Source organism: Scyliorhinus torazame, chromosome 14 (assembly GCF_047496885.1).
Source record: "Scyliorhinus torazame isolate Kashiwa2021f chromosome 14, sScyTor2.1, whole genome shotgun sequence".
NCBI classification, from domain to species: domain Eukaryota; kingdom Metazoa; phylum Chordata; class Chondrichthyes; order Carcharhiniformes; family Scyliorhinidae; genus Scyliorhinus; species Scyliorhinus torazame.
In genome coordinates, this window is record NC_092720.1 from 127,297,274 (window position 1) to 127,310,971 (window position 13,698).

Genomic DNA, 13,698 nt, shown 5'->3' on the forward strand with positions numbered 1-13,698 from the left:
CCCATAGGCATATCACCACAATTAGGTTCTGCCTTTTTTTCATATGTTCTCTGGGCTGGAGTTTGCGAATTAGGGGAACTGATGCTGATTGACGCACAAATTGGCCTGGAAAGTTGTGGAAGCACAGAGTCGCAAAAAATCAGGAGGAAAGTCCCAGCTGAAAGATCCTAAATTGGGGACTGAAGTGAAAAGGCAAGCCTGAGGCCCCGATTGAAGAATGGCACTGCAACGACAATAGGCAAAAAGCAGTCGTCCAAAAGTCAAACTGTGTACTTAACATGAGGGGAGTAGCTTTTTTATTAGCTTCCATGCTTGATTCAAAAGATGCATGAACTAAAAAGCAAGTAGATTCCATGCTCAAAGGGTATCTCCCTACATCTGCAGCAACAAAATATTTAATTTTACATGTCCTGACTAATACATGGATGTTCTGCCTGAAATATTAGAATGCCTTCAATGTAACCAAATAACCCCTCAGGATTAATTAGAGGCATCACCAGGGAGTTATTTTGCAAGGGAATTCTAACAATTGTGCCTGGTTTTGAGAGTGGACATTTTGAATATTAATATATAATAATATTCAAAATATTAATTTTGAGTGATTTAAAATTAGTGAATGAGATTTGTCTGAATTTATTTTTAGCTGCTATTTGCAACAGAGGAATTAGCTCAAATTGGGTTAATATTTATGTTAAAAAAAAGGACTCAAGGTGTGTTTTGTATGTGGGATATGTAAAGAATCTGATTTTAATACATTTCATCATTTGGATTATTCTGAGATGGAAGTATTTTTATTTTCTAGAATATTACGTTCCTAATCCCTGGTTTCTATGACTACATGGATCCAATTGATGATGGTTTTCTTCCATTACCACCCCTGGATGATGCTGCCGACGAGGTAGAAGTGTGTCGTAATGGTGAGGCGAGTGAAGGAGGGTGTCATAGTTATTCAGTGCTATCTGACAATATGGAGGGTATGTTGAACATCACAAAATAAACTTTTCACTTGCCTTCACCTCTGTCTGATTCTGTTAATGCTAGCATCTGCCCTCCTCCTGCTTTGCTGCTGTAGTTAGTTGTAATGTAAAGTAGATGTGGAAGAAAGAAGGCACCAGCAGTAACCATCTGAATTGAACTGATTTTTGTAAAAGTAATAAGGAAATACCAACACTTGTATCCCAGGCAGATTAATTCGTAAACTCTTGCTGCTTTTTATAGGTGTTAAGTAAATTGTCATTCAAGTCACTGGCACAAACTGGTAGACTCCAAGCCAATGGCTATTAGGAGTCTGGCCTCCTTAATAGATTAAAAGTATTACCATGACCAAATTATTAAATTAAGCTGAGTGAGGCGATGTGTACTGAGCCTAATGTGACACCACATCAGGTCTTCACCGTCCTGAGAAAGGAGACTTCAACACATTTTAAGCACCGTGTTTGTACTCAGTTTGTACTCCGGGCTGATTTAGCACAGTGGGCTAAACAGCTGGCTTGTAATGCAGAACAATGCCAGCAGCGCGGGGTTAATTCCTATACCGGCCTCCCCGAACAGGCGCGAAATGTGCCGACTCGGGGCTTTTCACAGTAACTTCATTGAAGCCTACTTGTGACAATAAGCGATTATTATTATTATTACTCAATAATGCAGGATTTAAAATAAGCCCACTCATTCTTTGGGACTAAGGTTTGCCAGTTCCTGAGAACGCTATTCACTGCATATTTTGATGTTATTCTTGCTGTTGGTTATGTACTAATTGCAAAAGACCAACAGTATGTCACCTTGCTGGATTCATCCGTGTACCTAATCTGCAGGCCCAATCTTTTATTATGAATTTTATAATTGGGCCCACTGATTTATAATTTCATATGCAAATGCCTTTTTTAAAGTTAATGCATGGGATTTTTATCATGCTTTTCAAATTGTATTCTAATATTCCATCTATTTCTTTGAAAACTGCATGTTAGTGGCCTGTTTTCAGATGAATTAACAGCTTGGTCCATAGAAGAGCACTGTGAGAAACATGGTTTACTACTTGCAATTGCCACAACATGAATGGCCATCAGCAAGTGGGTAAGATCTTTGCCAGTATCGCAGTTAGGCGAATAACAGTGAACCACAGTCAATCAGCCCTGTGCAGTTTGAGGTTCCAGGTCAGATTTGATATTATCAATTTATTTTTTATCTTGGGATGTGGCAGTATTTATTGCCTATCCCAGTTGACCACAGGGCATTAAATGTAAACCATATTGCAATACACTGAGAATAGACTGGGTAGGAGGGACGGTTCCCTTTTGTGAAAGGCCTGCGTGAATGAGATGTGATTTTTGCAACATTTTGATAACTGTCATGGTTGTTTTCTGTTGCCAGCCCAAAAATGATCACATTTATCAAATCCAACCTTCCAAGGGCAGCACGATGGTTAGCACTGCTGCCTCACTGCGCCGAGGTCCCAGGTTCGATCCCGGACCTGGGTCACTGTCCGTGTGGAGTTTGCACATTCTCTCCTTGTCTGCGTGTGTCTCACCCTTACAACCCAAAAAGATGTGTGGCTAGATGAATTGGCCATGCTAAATTGCTCCTTAATTGGAAAAAAGAGAATTGGGTAATCTAAATTTATTTTTTTAAAAGACAAAAAAAAAGAGAAAAAACAGACTTAATTAGCTGCATACATTTAATAGTGCATGGTGTAATATTTTTTTAAAATTAGAACTTTAGGGGACATGACTGAATTTAAAAGTCATTATCATGCTTGATGGTGCTAAACTGATTTTCTTTGAAGCGTGGTAAGGGTTCCGTTCTTTGAACCTGGTCTGCGTGAACCTGGCCTTGATCAGATATGATCTCAGCAGCACTAAGCTAAGCAGTTAGTCTCCAGTATGGACTTTGCTCTCTTAAGTCAGAAGTGTCCTTGTACCTTTTATCATATGTGGACTTTGGGGGTGAGGAAGGAGAAAGTGATGATTTGGATTTTTTGAATTGTTTTGCAAAAATACTATTGGTGGTGCTTTTGGCTAGTTTATGTTGGTGCTTTTTTCTCCTGTTTATCACAATGAGAGCATGTGCGAATCTCGCACTGAGCAGTCACTGTGAATCAAAGGTAAGACTGAATGTAAAAATCATAATGGCAATATTCAGTGACCTACCTGCTCACATTGTTTTCAATGGGTGAATATTTGTTCTGGCTTATACTACGAGTAGGAATGCTTTTATTCCTTACTGACTGACATTCTCTTTTTCTCTTTTCGTGGTATTTCTTTCTTTCTTCTTGGCCTGTTTCTCTGGGTTGTGTTTGTGTTTAGATGACCAACATGGTGCAGGTAACATTAACCCACTGGGCAGTGACATCGAGGCACCTAACATACTCCCTATAGTATCTGCTACGATGAAAAAAGGTACAGTATGATGTATGGGATTAGGGGTGCGGAGTGGGGAGGTGAAAGGTGCAACTTGAATGCATGTAGGAGGTGGAGGGGGGAATGAGCTGTACTACAGATGACTAGTCATATTCTGGATTGAACCTGAGGATCTTGCTCTGTTTTATTAAATGGAAGAATCCCTGCAGTGCAGAAGAAGGCTATTCAGCCCATTAAGTCTGCACCAACCCTTCAAAAGACCACCCTAAGCACAATTTCCCACTCTCTTCCTGAAACCCCACCCTAACGGGCAATTTAGCATGGCCAATCTAGCTAATCTGAACACCTTTGGACTGCGGGAGGAAACCGGAGCACCCAGACAAAACCCACGCAGATATGGGGAGAATGTGCAAACTCCACACAGGCAGTCGCCCGAGGTCGGAATTGAACCCGGGCCCCTGGCGCGGTGAGACAGCAGTGCTAACCACTGTGCCGCCCTAAATTTAAATTAACATTTGACCCAATACTTGTAATTTTTAACTGTTAAAATTCAGTCCCATTTATCATTTCCATTTTATCATTTTTTAAAAAAGTCAACATTAAAGTTGTTTGTAGGTACAATGTACATTTGTCAACTGTGGTTTCAGTTTTGCCTTTGAGCAAGATACTTGTGGTTTCAAATCCTGCTCCATAGACCTGAGTGCAAAATCTGAGCTAACACTTCAGTGCTGTATTGAGGGAGTGCTTCACTGTCGGAGCTACCATCTTTTGGATGAGAGGTTAAACCGGGACATCAGGTGAATGTAAAAGATCATGGCATTATTCATAGAAGAGGAAGGGAATTCTCGGTATCCTGGCGAACATTTATCTCTCAGCCAACACATCTAAAAAATAGATGACCTGGTGATTATTATGTTGCCATTTGTGGCACCTTGCAGTGCATTGCAACCATATTTCATGAGCTGTAAAATTTTCGGGACATTTTGAAGTCAAAAGCCCTCTTTCTTTTTTTGTTTACTAAATAAATTGCTGAAAAAAGAGAAATACTGCCAAAGCTTTTTTCCTTGCACTCATCAGGGCAGTTCACAAGAATACCAATTGTAAAGGAACAACAATTTATACTGCAAGAGAAGAGAATGCTGATTCATTGGCAAATGGATTCTGATTGGTAGAAGCATTGCCATGGAGAATGCACCAGGGAACAGTTAGCTGCCAAGCTTTTGTTCAAATTCAAACTAGAAAAGTTAATAATTTACACATTTGCATGTTGTGGAATGTGCAGCTGATATTCGGTCAGGTTTTCCATCCAGATTCAGCAGACTTCTTTTGTTTAGCCATTGAAAGGAGAAGGCTATTGGCCAGTGCATTTTCCTCCTATATTGGCTATTTAGATTGTCTTTAGACGTAAAGCCTATAAAATGTGAAATAAAGATGTCAGTGGGTGCCATTTCAGAGAGATTAATCAATTGTCGTATAAGATGTCCTGCATTTGTCCAATTTAAGCCTGAAGTCATGCTTTATGGGTTCATCCCCTCCTGTATTTTATCTTCACTTGGGGAATATGATCTTCTGCAATGCATGGAGCTTGGAAACAGTTTTTTTTTCTTTTTGCTCCTTTTCCAATAAATGTACCCCCTTCTCCTATTCAATGTTTTGATTGTTTAGTTGGGTTATGGTAAAGAAGGAGCTAGTTGCCTTCTGGTATCTTGGCCATATGTGAACCTTGAGGATGAGTGTTAGGGTTAGGCCCAAAAGAGGCATTACAGCAGAGCTTATCCCTGTCTTCCCTAAATGTTTGTAAAAGTGCTCTTCCAACAATGTTGTTGGAGGCCAGCAGGAATAGGAAACCTGGCTGCTTTCTCCGCTCCACCAATCCCAATAGGATCCGACCAGATGCTCGTATTTTATGTTGGAAATAATCTTGTTCACAGAGCAGTGCAATTATACATCCTCCCAATTTCCTCAGTTACACAGTGCACAATGAAGGAGAACCCACTTTGTTTGCCAACCTCTTTATTAGCTGTTAGTGTAGCTACTAACCTAGAATCATAACTGAAGTGCTTACGATGTATGGATTTCTAATTTAGATCCAAGCCCGTTGCTTGCTGGAGATGCAGCTTTTATACAGCAGGAAAAAACAAGATGTGGCAATGGTCCGAACGTCCCAATTTTTACTGGAACCAGCTCAAGGTTACTTGCTGACAGTCTTCTTTCCACTATGTCACCTCCCAAAGTCACCTCTACTCCTTTCAGCAGGTAAATAAACACAAATGTGTGAAGAGAAGCGCGAGTTGCCAGAATTAGCATAATAGATGCACTCATTTGTGAAACTGTTGGTCGCATTCTACTGAAGTACCTTGTCTTGAGTCATTCACTGTGAGATGTATCACTGGAGCCTTTCAATAATCGTGATTGTCCCTGAACATTTGATAGACAATCTCATTCTTGAAGCTGTGCAGACTGGATTTAGATGGAGAGAATGACTTTAGGATTGTTCCATGCAGCAGAGAGATATCAGTGCTACTTAGGCACCCAGTACCAGCAATCATGGCATAGACTGGAAGTAGAGTAAAATTCCCTCTACACTGATGGCAACATATCCTTTAACATCCAGGAGAGATGCAAGTGGACTGGAGAATTGCAAATGTTACACCCTAATTCAAAAAGGGTGTGTAAGGATAAACCCAGCAACTAAGGCCAGTCATTTTCACCTCCGTGGTGGGAAAGCATTTAGAAATCATAATCTGGAACAAAAGTAACAAGTCACTTGGACATCCTGGATGTTAAAGGATTAATTAAGGAAAGCCAGCACTGATTTGTTATGGACAGGTCATGTCTAATTAATTTGCTTGAATTTTCCAATGAGGTGCTGGAGAGGATTGATGAGAGTAATGCCGTTGATGTGGTTAGTATAGATGGACTTCCAAAAACCATTTAATCCTACGCCATGTAATGTGTTGTCAGAAAAGTTAAAGCCCAAAGGATGCAAGGGAACGTGGAAGCCAGAGTGCAAAGTGATAGAAAAGAGAGTAATGATGAATGGTTGTTTTTCAGACTGGAGGACGGTATGTAGTGGGGTTCCTCGGGGATCAGTTGGGATCCCCAGGGGCCTCTGCTTTTCTTGATTTATATTAATGACCTAGACTTGGATGTACAGGCAAAAGATAAACATTTGGAGTAATGTGAACCGTGTGGGGATAGTGAAGGACTTCAAGAGGATATAGACTAGTCAAATGGGAATACACGTGGCAGAGAATTAATGCAGACAAGTGTGAAGTGATTCATTTTGGTAGGAAGAATGAGGAAAGGCAATATCAAAATATAGGGCAGAATTCTGAAGTGGGTGGAGGAGCTGAATACATGTGCAAGTGGCTGGAAGCTTGCGAAAGCAGTTAAACAGGCGTACAGGATTCTGCGCTTTGTGAATGGGACAGAGAGCACAAAAGGATGGAAATTATGGTGAATCTTTAGAAAACTCTGGTTCAACCTTAACTGGAGTGCTGTGTCCAATTGTGCGGAACACACTTTAAGGAGGATGTGAAGGCATTGGAGAGGCTGCAGAGAAGACTTAGGAGAATGGTTCCAGGGATGAGGATGGATTGGCAAAGCTGAGACTGCTGTTCCCCACGAAGAACAGATTGAGAGATTTGACATAAGGGTTTGGGCAGAATAGATAGAAACCGTTCCCATTGACACCTGGTTTGAGAACCATAGGACACCGATTTACAATGATTGGCAAAGAACCAGAAGCAATAAGAGGAAAATCTTTTTTTTTTAAATATATTTTATTAAAATTTTTCAAACAAAAATTTTCCGTTCTTACAACTCAACAAGGTATTATACATTAACTGGTAAATAACATTATTTAAATAATATAGTGAACTAATAACGACAACTAAAAAAGAAAAAAAAAACAAATAACAAAAACGCGCCCCCCCCCCCCGGGTTGCTGCTGCTACCATTTCTATCTTTTCATTATCGTTCCGCGAGATAGTCAAGGAACGGTTGCCACCGCCTGGAGAACCCCTGAGCCGATCCTCTCAGCGCAAATTTTATCCGTTCCAATCTAATGAACCCTGCCATGTCGTTTATCCAGGCCTCCACGCCTGGGGGTTTTGCTTCCTTCCACATGAGTAGAATCCTGCACCGGGCTACTAGGGACGCAAAGGCCAAAATATCGGCCTCTTTCGTCTCCTGCACTCCCGGCCCTTCCGCAACCCCAAATATAGCTAACCCCCAGCCAGGCTTGACCCGGACCTTCACCACCTTTAAAATTACCCTTGCCACGCCCCCCCCAGAACTCATCCAGTGCCGGACACGACCAGAACATGTGTGTGTGGTTCGCCGAGCTTCCCGAGCACCTCCCACACCTGTCCTCCACCCCGAAAAACCTGCTCAGTCTTGTTCCCGTCATATGTGCTCTATGTAGAACCTTAAATTGAATCAGGCTAAGCCTGGCACACGAGGACGAGGAATTTACCCTACTTAGGGCATCAGCCCATAGCCCCTCCTCAATCTCTTCCCCCAGCTCCTCTTCTCATTTCCCCTTCAGCTCCTCTATCATCGCCTCCCCCTCGTCCCTCATCTCCCGGTATATTTCGGACACCTTGCCCTCTCCGACCCATACTCCAGAAATCACTCTGTCTTGGATCCCTTGCGTCGGGAGCTGCGGAAATTCCCTCACCTGTTGCCTATGCAGTCTATGCAGGGTTCCCCAGTTCCTGGCCACCTGGATCCCCAGGTATCGGAAGTTCCTTTCCACTTTCCTCAGCGGCAGAGCATCTACCCCCCTTCCCTGTTCCCCAGGGTGCATTACAAAAAGCTCGCTCTTCCCCATATTTAGTTGGTATCCCGAGAACTCTCCAAACTCCCTAAGTATCTGCATTACTTCTGGCATCCCCTCTACCGGGTCACAACGTATAACAGTAGATCATCTGCGTAGAGCGACACTCGGTGCTCCTCTCCCGCTCTAAGCACCCCCCTCCACTTCTTAGAATCCCTCAGCGCTATGACCAGTGGTTCAGTTGCCAACGCGAACAGTAACGGGGACAGGGGACACCCTTGTCTTGTACCCCTATGTAGCCGAAAATACCCCGATCTTTGCCGGTTTGTGACTACGCTTGCCACCGGGGCCCTATATAAGAGTCTGACCGAACCGAACCCGAACCTCTTCAGCACCTCCCACAGATAGTCCCACTCCACCCTATCGAATGCCTTCTCTGCATCCATCGCCGCCACTATCTCTGCCTCCCCCTCCGGTGGGGGCGTCATCATCACCCCCAGCAACCTTCGTACATTAACATTCAGTTGTCTCCCCTTTACAAACCCTGTCTGGTCGTCATGCACCACCCCTGGGACGCAGTCCTCTATCCTTGTCGCCATCACTTTTGCCAGCAATTTGGCATCTACATTTAGGAGTGAGATAGGCCTGTATGACCCGCATTGCAGCGGTTCCTTATCTCGTTTCAGGATTAGCGATATCGTCGCCTCCGACATTGTCGGGGGTAGCATCCCCCTTTCCTTAGCCTCATTAAAGGTTCTCGCCAAGAGCGGGGCCAACAGATCCATATACTTCCTGTAGAATTCCACCGGAAACCCGTCTGGTCCCAGGGCCTTCCCTGCCTGCATGTTCCCCAGTCCTTTAATCACCTCATCCACCTCGATTGGCGCCCCCAAACCTGCCACCTCCTGCCCCTTCACCTTTGGGAACCTTAGCTGGTCCAAAAAGTGTAACATTCCTTCTTTTCCCCCCGGGGGTTGGGACTTATATAGCCTCTCATAAATGGTCCTGAACACCTCGTTCACTTTCCCTGCTCTCTGCTCCATATTTCCCGTTTCGTCCCTAACTCCCCCGATCTCTCTCGCCGCCATCCTCTTCCGAAGTTGGTGGGCCAACTGCCGGCTCGCCTTTTCCCCATACTCGTATTGCATCCCCTGTGCCTTCCTCCACTGTGCTTCTGCCTTTCCCGTGGTCAGCAGGTCAAACTCCGTCTGTAGTCTTCGTCTTTCTCTGTATAGCCCTTCGTCTGGGGCCTCCGCATATTTTTTATCCACCCTCAAGATTTCCCGCACTAATCTCTCTCTTTCTTTGCCCTCTTGTTTCCCCTTGTGGGCTCTGATGGCGATCAGCTCTCCTCTAACCACCGCCTTCAGCGCTTCCCATACTACCCCCACCTGAACCTCCCCATCGTCGTTGACCTCCAAGTATCGCTCAATACACCCCCTCACCCTTCCGCAGACCCCCTCGTCCGCCAGTAGTCCCATATCTAGTCGCCATAGTGGGCGCTGCTCCCCTTCCTCTCCTAGTTCCAATTCCACCCAATGCGGGGCGTGGTCGGAAATGGCTATGCCCCCCCCCCATTTGTTCCATAAATCCCTTAAGCACCTTGGCCACAGCCGGCCTTCTCCCGGTCCTGGATCTGGACCGGTCTAGCCCTGGATCCAGCACTGTATTAAAATCCCCCCCCATTACCAAGCTTCCCACCTCCAGGTCCGGGATACGTCCCAGCATTCGCTTCATGAATCCCGCGTCATCCCAGTTCGGGGCATATACATTCACCAGCACAACTGCCTCTCCCTGCAGTCTGCCACTCACCATCACATAGCCCTTTTTCCCGCTATAATTTCCATAGCGCGGGAAAATACCTGCGCTTTCCCCTCGGCCCCGCCCCCTATGGCGCAGTTCCCTCATTCCCCTTCCCTGTCCCTTTTTCCACCGGCGCCCACATTTCTTCGTGTGTCCCCCCCCCCCATCGGGGGGAGAGAAATTCCCCATCCAACATTACTGTACAATAGCCCTCCCCTTTCCCCACTTTACATTCCTGTATCACCACCTCGCTGCTTCTCTCCAAACACCAAACTCTCAAATCTGGTCCAGTTTCTCTTCTTGGATGAATGTCCATGCCTCATCCGCTGTCTCGAAGTAGTGGTGCTTGCCCTGATGCGTGACCCACAATCGCGCCGGCTGCAGCATCCCAAATTTTATCTGCTTCCTATGGAGCACGGCCTTGGCCCGGTTAAAGCTCGCCCTCCTTCTCGCCACCTCCGCACTCCAGTCCTGATACACCCGTATCACCGCATTCTCCCATTTGCTACTCCGTGCCTTCTTGGCCCAGCTCAGGACCATCTCTCTGTCCATATAGCGATGGAACTTCACCACTATTGCTTTTGGTGTTTCACCTGCCTTTGGTCTTCTCACGAGGACCCGGTACGCTCTCTCCACTTCCAGGGGGCCCGTGGGGCCTCCGCTCCCATTAGCGTATGGAGCATCGTGCTCACATAAGCCCCAACATCAGCTCCCTCTGCTCCTTCAGGGAGACCTAGAATCCGTAGGTTTTTCCTCCTCGAGCTGTTCTCCAGGGCTTCCAGCCTTTCTATGCACCTCTTGTGTAGTGCCTCGTGTGTCTCCGTTTTTACCACCAGACCCTGTATCTCATCTTCATTCTCGGCTGCCTTTGCCTTCACTCCACGGAGCTCCATCTCCTGGACCTTTTGTGTTTCCTTCAGTCCCTCGATTGCCAGTAACATCGGCACCAGCACCTCTTTCTTAAGCTGCTCCACACATCGTCGGAGAAACTCCTGCTGGTCCGGGCCCCATACCATTTGGGCTCCATCCGCCGCCATCTTGCTTCTCCCTTCTCTTCTCTGCCGCTGCTCCAAAGGATCCTTCGCAATCTGGCCACCACCGCCGCTCCTTTCTATATACACCCGGGGGGACTCCTTCCTTCGTCACCCCACACTGGGTTAGGTCGAAAAAAAATTCCGTTGGGGCTCCCGATAAGAGCCCAAAAGTCCGTTAGAACGGGAGCTGCCGAAACGTGCGGCTTAGCAGTGCATCACCGCAACCGGAAGTCCAGGAAAATCTTTTTTATCTACTCAGTCGTTGTGGAATGCACTGCCTGAGAGTGTATTGGCGGCAGTTTTGTTGTGGCTTTCAAAAGAGAATTAGCTAATTATCGGAAGAAGAAATGTGTAGGGCTAAGGGGAAAAGCCAGGGAGTGAGACTAGCTGAGTTGCTCTTCCAGAAAACCAACAGGGACACAACAGACTGAATGGCCTCTTGTGCTATTAGCATTCTATAATTCCAAGATAAATCACAATCTTTGAACTTCTTACAGAAATGACAGATTATGTTCCGGGATGCACTTTGAGGTGTTAATTATTTTATACCCATATATCTCTTAATTCAGGCCACGTTTAAAATAAAGTGTGTATTTTCAGGTAATGCATTTGATATAGGAAAAAGGCCAGGCACCCTCAAAGCACTCTCACCCCACCTCTTAAGGACATCCCTGACATAGGCAACCTGGCACCTGGGCACCTTGGCGCTGTCTTGCAATGCCCCTGTGATGGTGCCTGGGTGCCCACCTGGCAGTAGGTGGTAGGGTACTACCCTTTTTTAATAGATATTTTTTATTGGGTTTTTGAACAAAGTATATTTACCGTTATGGACACAGAATAAGATACATATAGAAGGAGTTAAAGGGCAAGTGGGAGGAGGAGCTCGGGGAGGAGATAGATGAGGGTCTGTGGGCTGATGCCCTGAGTAGGGTTAATTCTTCCTCTTGCGCCAGGCTCAGCCTAATACAGTTCAAAGTTACTCACAGAGCGCATATGACAGGGGCAAGGTTGAGTAGGTTCTTTGGGGTGGAGGACAGATGTGGGAGGTGCTCGGGGAGCCCGGCAAATCACGTCCATATGTTCTGGTCGTGCCCGGCACTGGATGGGTTTTGTAGGGATTTGGCGAGGACTATGTCCAAGGTGGTGAATACCCGGGTCACGCCGAGCTGGGGATTAGCATTATTTGGGGTTTCGGACGAGCCGGGAGTGCAGGAGGCGAAAGAGACCGGTATTCTGGCTTTTGCGTCCCTGGTAGCCCGGTGGAGGATCTTGCTACTATGGAAAGATGCGAAGCAGCCTAGTGTGGAAGCTTGGGTCAATGACATGGCAGGGTTCATCAAGCTTGCGAGGGTCTGCAGGGGAACTCAGAACGGTGGCAACCGTTCCTAGACTATCTCGCGGAGCGTTAGGAGGAAGTCAGCAGCAGCAGCAGCCCAAGGGGGGAAAAGAGGGAGGGGGGGTTTCTTTTGGGGTGGCGTTTGGGTATTTGTTGAAAAATTTGAATAAATATATATATTTTTTTTAAAAAGATACATCTAGAAGGGAAGGGCACACGCAAACATACCAAAAAAAAAAAGCAATAATAAAAAAGAAATTTAAAAAAAATAAAGTAACTGGTAAAGTATTATGCACCAGCTCAACAACAGCAACTCTGTACAATTGGCACCGCCCCCCCCGGTCTATCTCTCCCTCTGATTCTTGGCTAACTGGCTATTCTTCTGCTTGTTCGTTGGCCACAAACAGGTCCCGGAACAATTGGGTGAATGGCTCCCACGTTCTGTGGAAGCCGTCGTCTGACCCTTGGATGGTGAATTTGATTTTCTCCATTTGGAGAGATTCCGAGAGGTCGGACAGCCAGTCTGCAGCTTTGGGTGGTGCTGCTGATCGCCAGCCGAACAGGATTCTATGGCGGGCGATCAGGGAGGCAAAGGCAAGGGCGTCTGCCCTCCTCCCCAGGAATAGATCTGGCTGGTCTGATACCCCGAGGACCGCCACTTTCGGACATGGCTCCACCCTCATCCGCACCACTTTGGACATTGTCTCGAAGAAGGCTGTCCAGTACCCCGCGAGTCTGGGGCAAGACCAGAACATGTGGGCGGGGTTGGCCGGGCCTCCTTGGCACTGTTCACATCTATCCTCCACCTCCGGGAGGAACCTACTCTTACGGGTTCTTGTTAAGTGGGCTCTATGTACCACTTTTAGTTGCGTCAGGCTGAGCCTTGCACACGTGGAGTTGACCCTATGTAGTGCTTCGCTCCAGAGTCCCCACCCTATTTCGGTCCCCGCGTCCTCCTCCCATTTCTTTCTTGTTGCGTCCAGTACGATGTCGGCCCTGTCTACCAGTCGGTCAGACATGTCGCTACAGTTTCCTTTATCTAGTATGCTTGCGTCCAGTAACTCTCCCAGTAATGTCTGTCGTGGCGTTGTGGGTACGTCCTTGTCTCCTTTTGTAGGAAGTTTGCGAGTTGCAGGTAACTTAGCTCGTTCCCCCTGGCTAGCTGGAATTTCTCTGTCAGTTCATCTAGTGTTGCGATCCTGCCGTCCGTGTATAGGTCCCTGACTGTCAGTGTCCCTCCGTCCTGTCCCCACTTTTTGAAGGTGGCGTCAGTCAGCGCTGGTGTGAACCTATGGTTGTTGCAGATGGGAGCTTTGTCCGACATTTTGGTTAGGCCAAATTGCTGCTGCAGTTGGTTCCAGGACTGGAGGGTGGCTATCACCACCGGGC

At 46.3% G+C, this 13,698-nt stretch overlaps 1 protein-coding gene across 5 annotated transcripts in view; it reads left to right on the plus strand.

The window, feature by feature from the left end:
• Positions 1–13,698, plus strand: part of pask (PAS domain containing serine/threonine kinase) — a 103,032-nt gene that overhangs the window by 54,301 nt on the left and 35,033 nt on the right. For 3 of the 5 annotated variants that reach the window (XM_072474854.1, XM_072474855.1, XM_072474852.1), the window contains 3 exons: positions 803–974; positions 3,300–3,392; positions 5,441–5,609. In XM_072474854.1, coding sequence (XP_072330955.1) covers positions 803–974; positions 3,300–3,392; positions 5,441–5,609 — 434 coding nt within the window. The remainder of the gene's footprint in view (positions 1–802; positions 975–3,299; positions 3,393–5,440; positions 5,610–13,698) is intronic. The other 2 variants (XM_072474853.1, XM_072474856.1) reach the window with 2 other exon arrangements.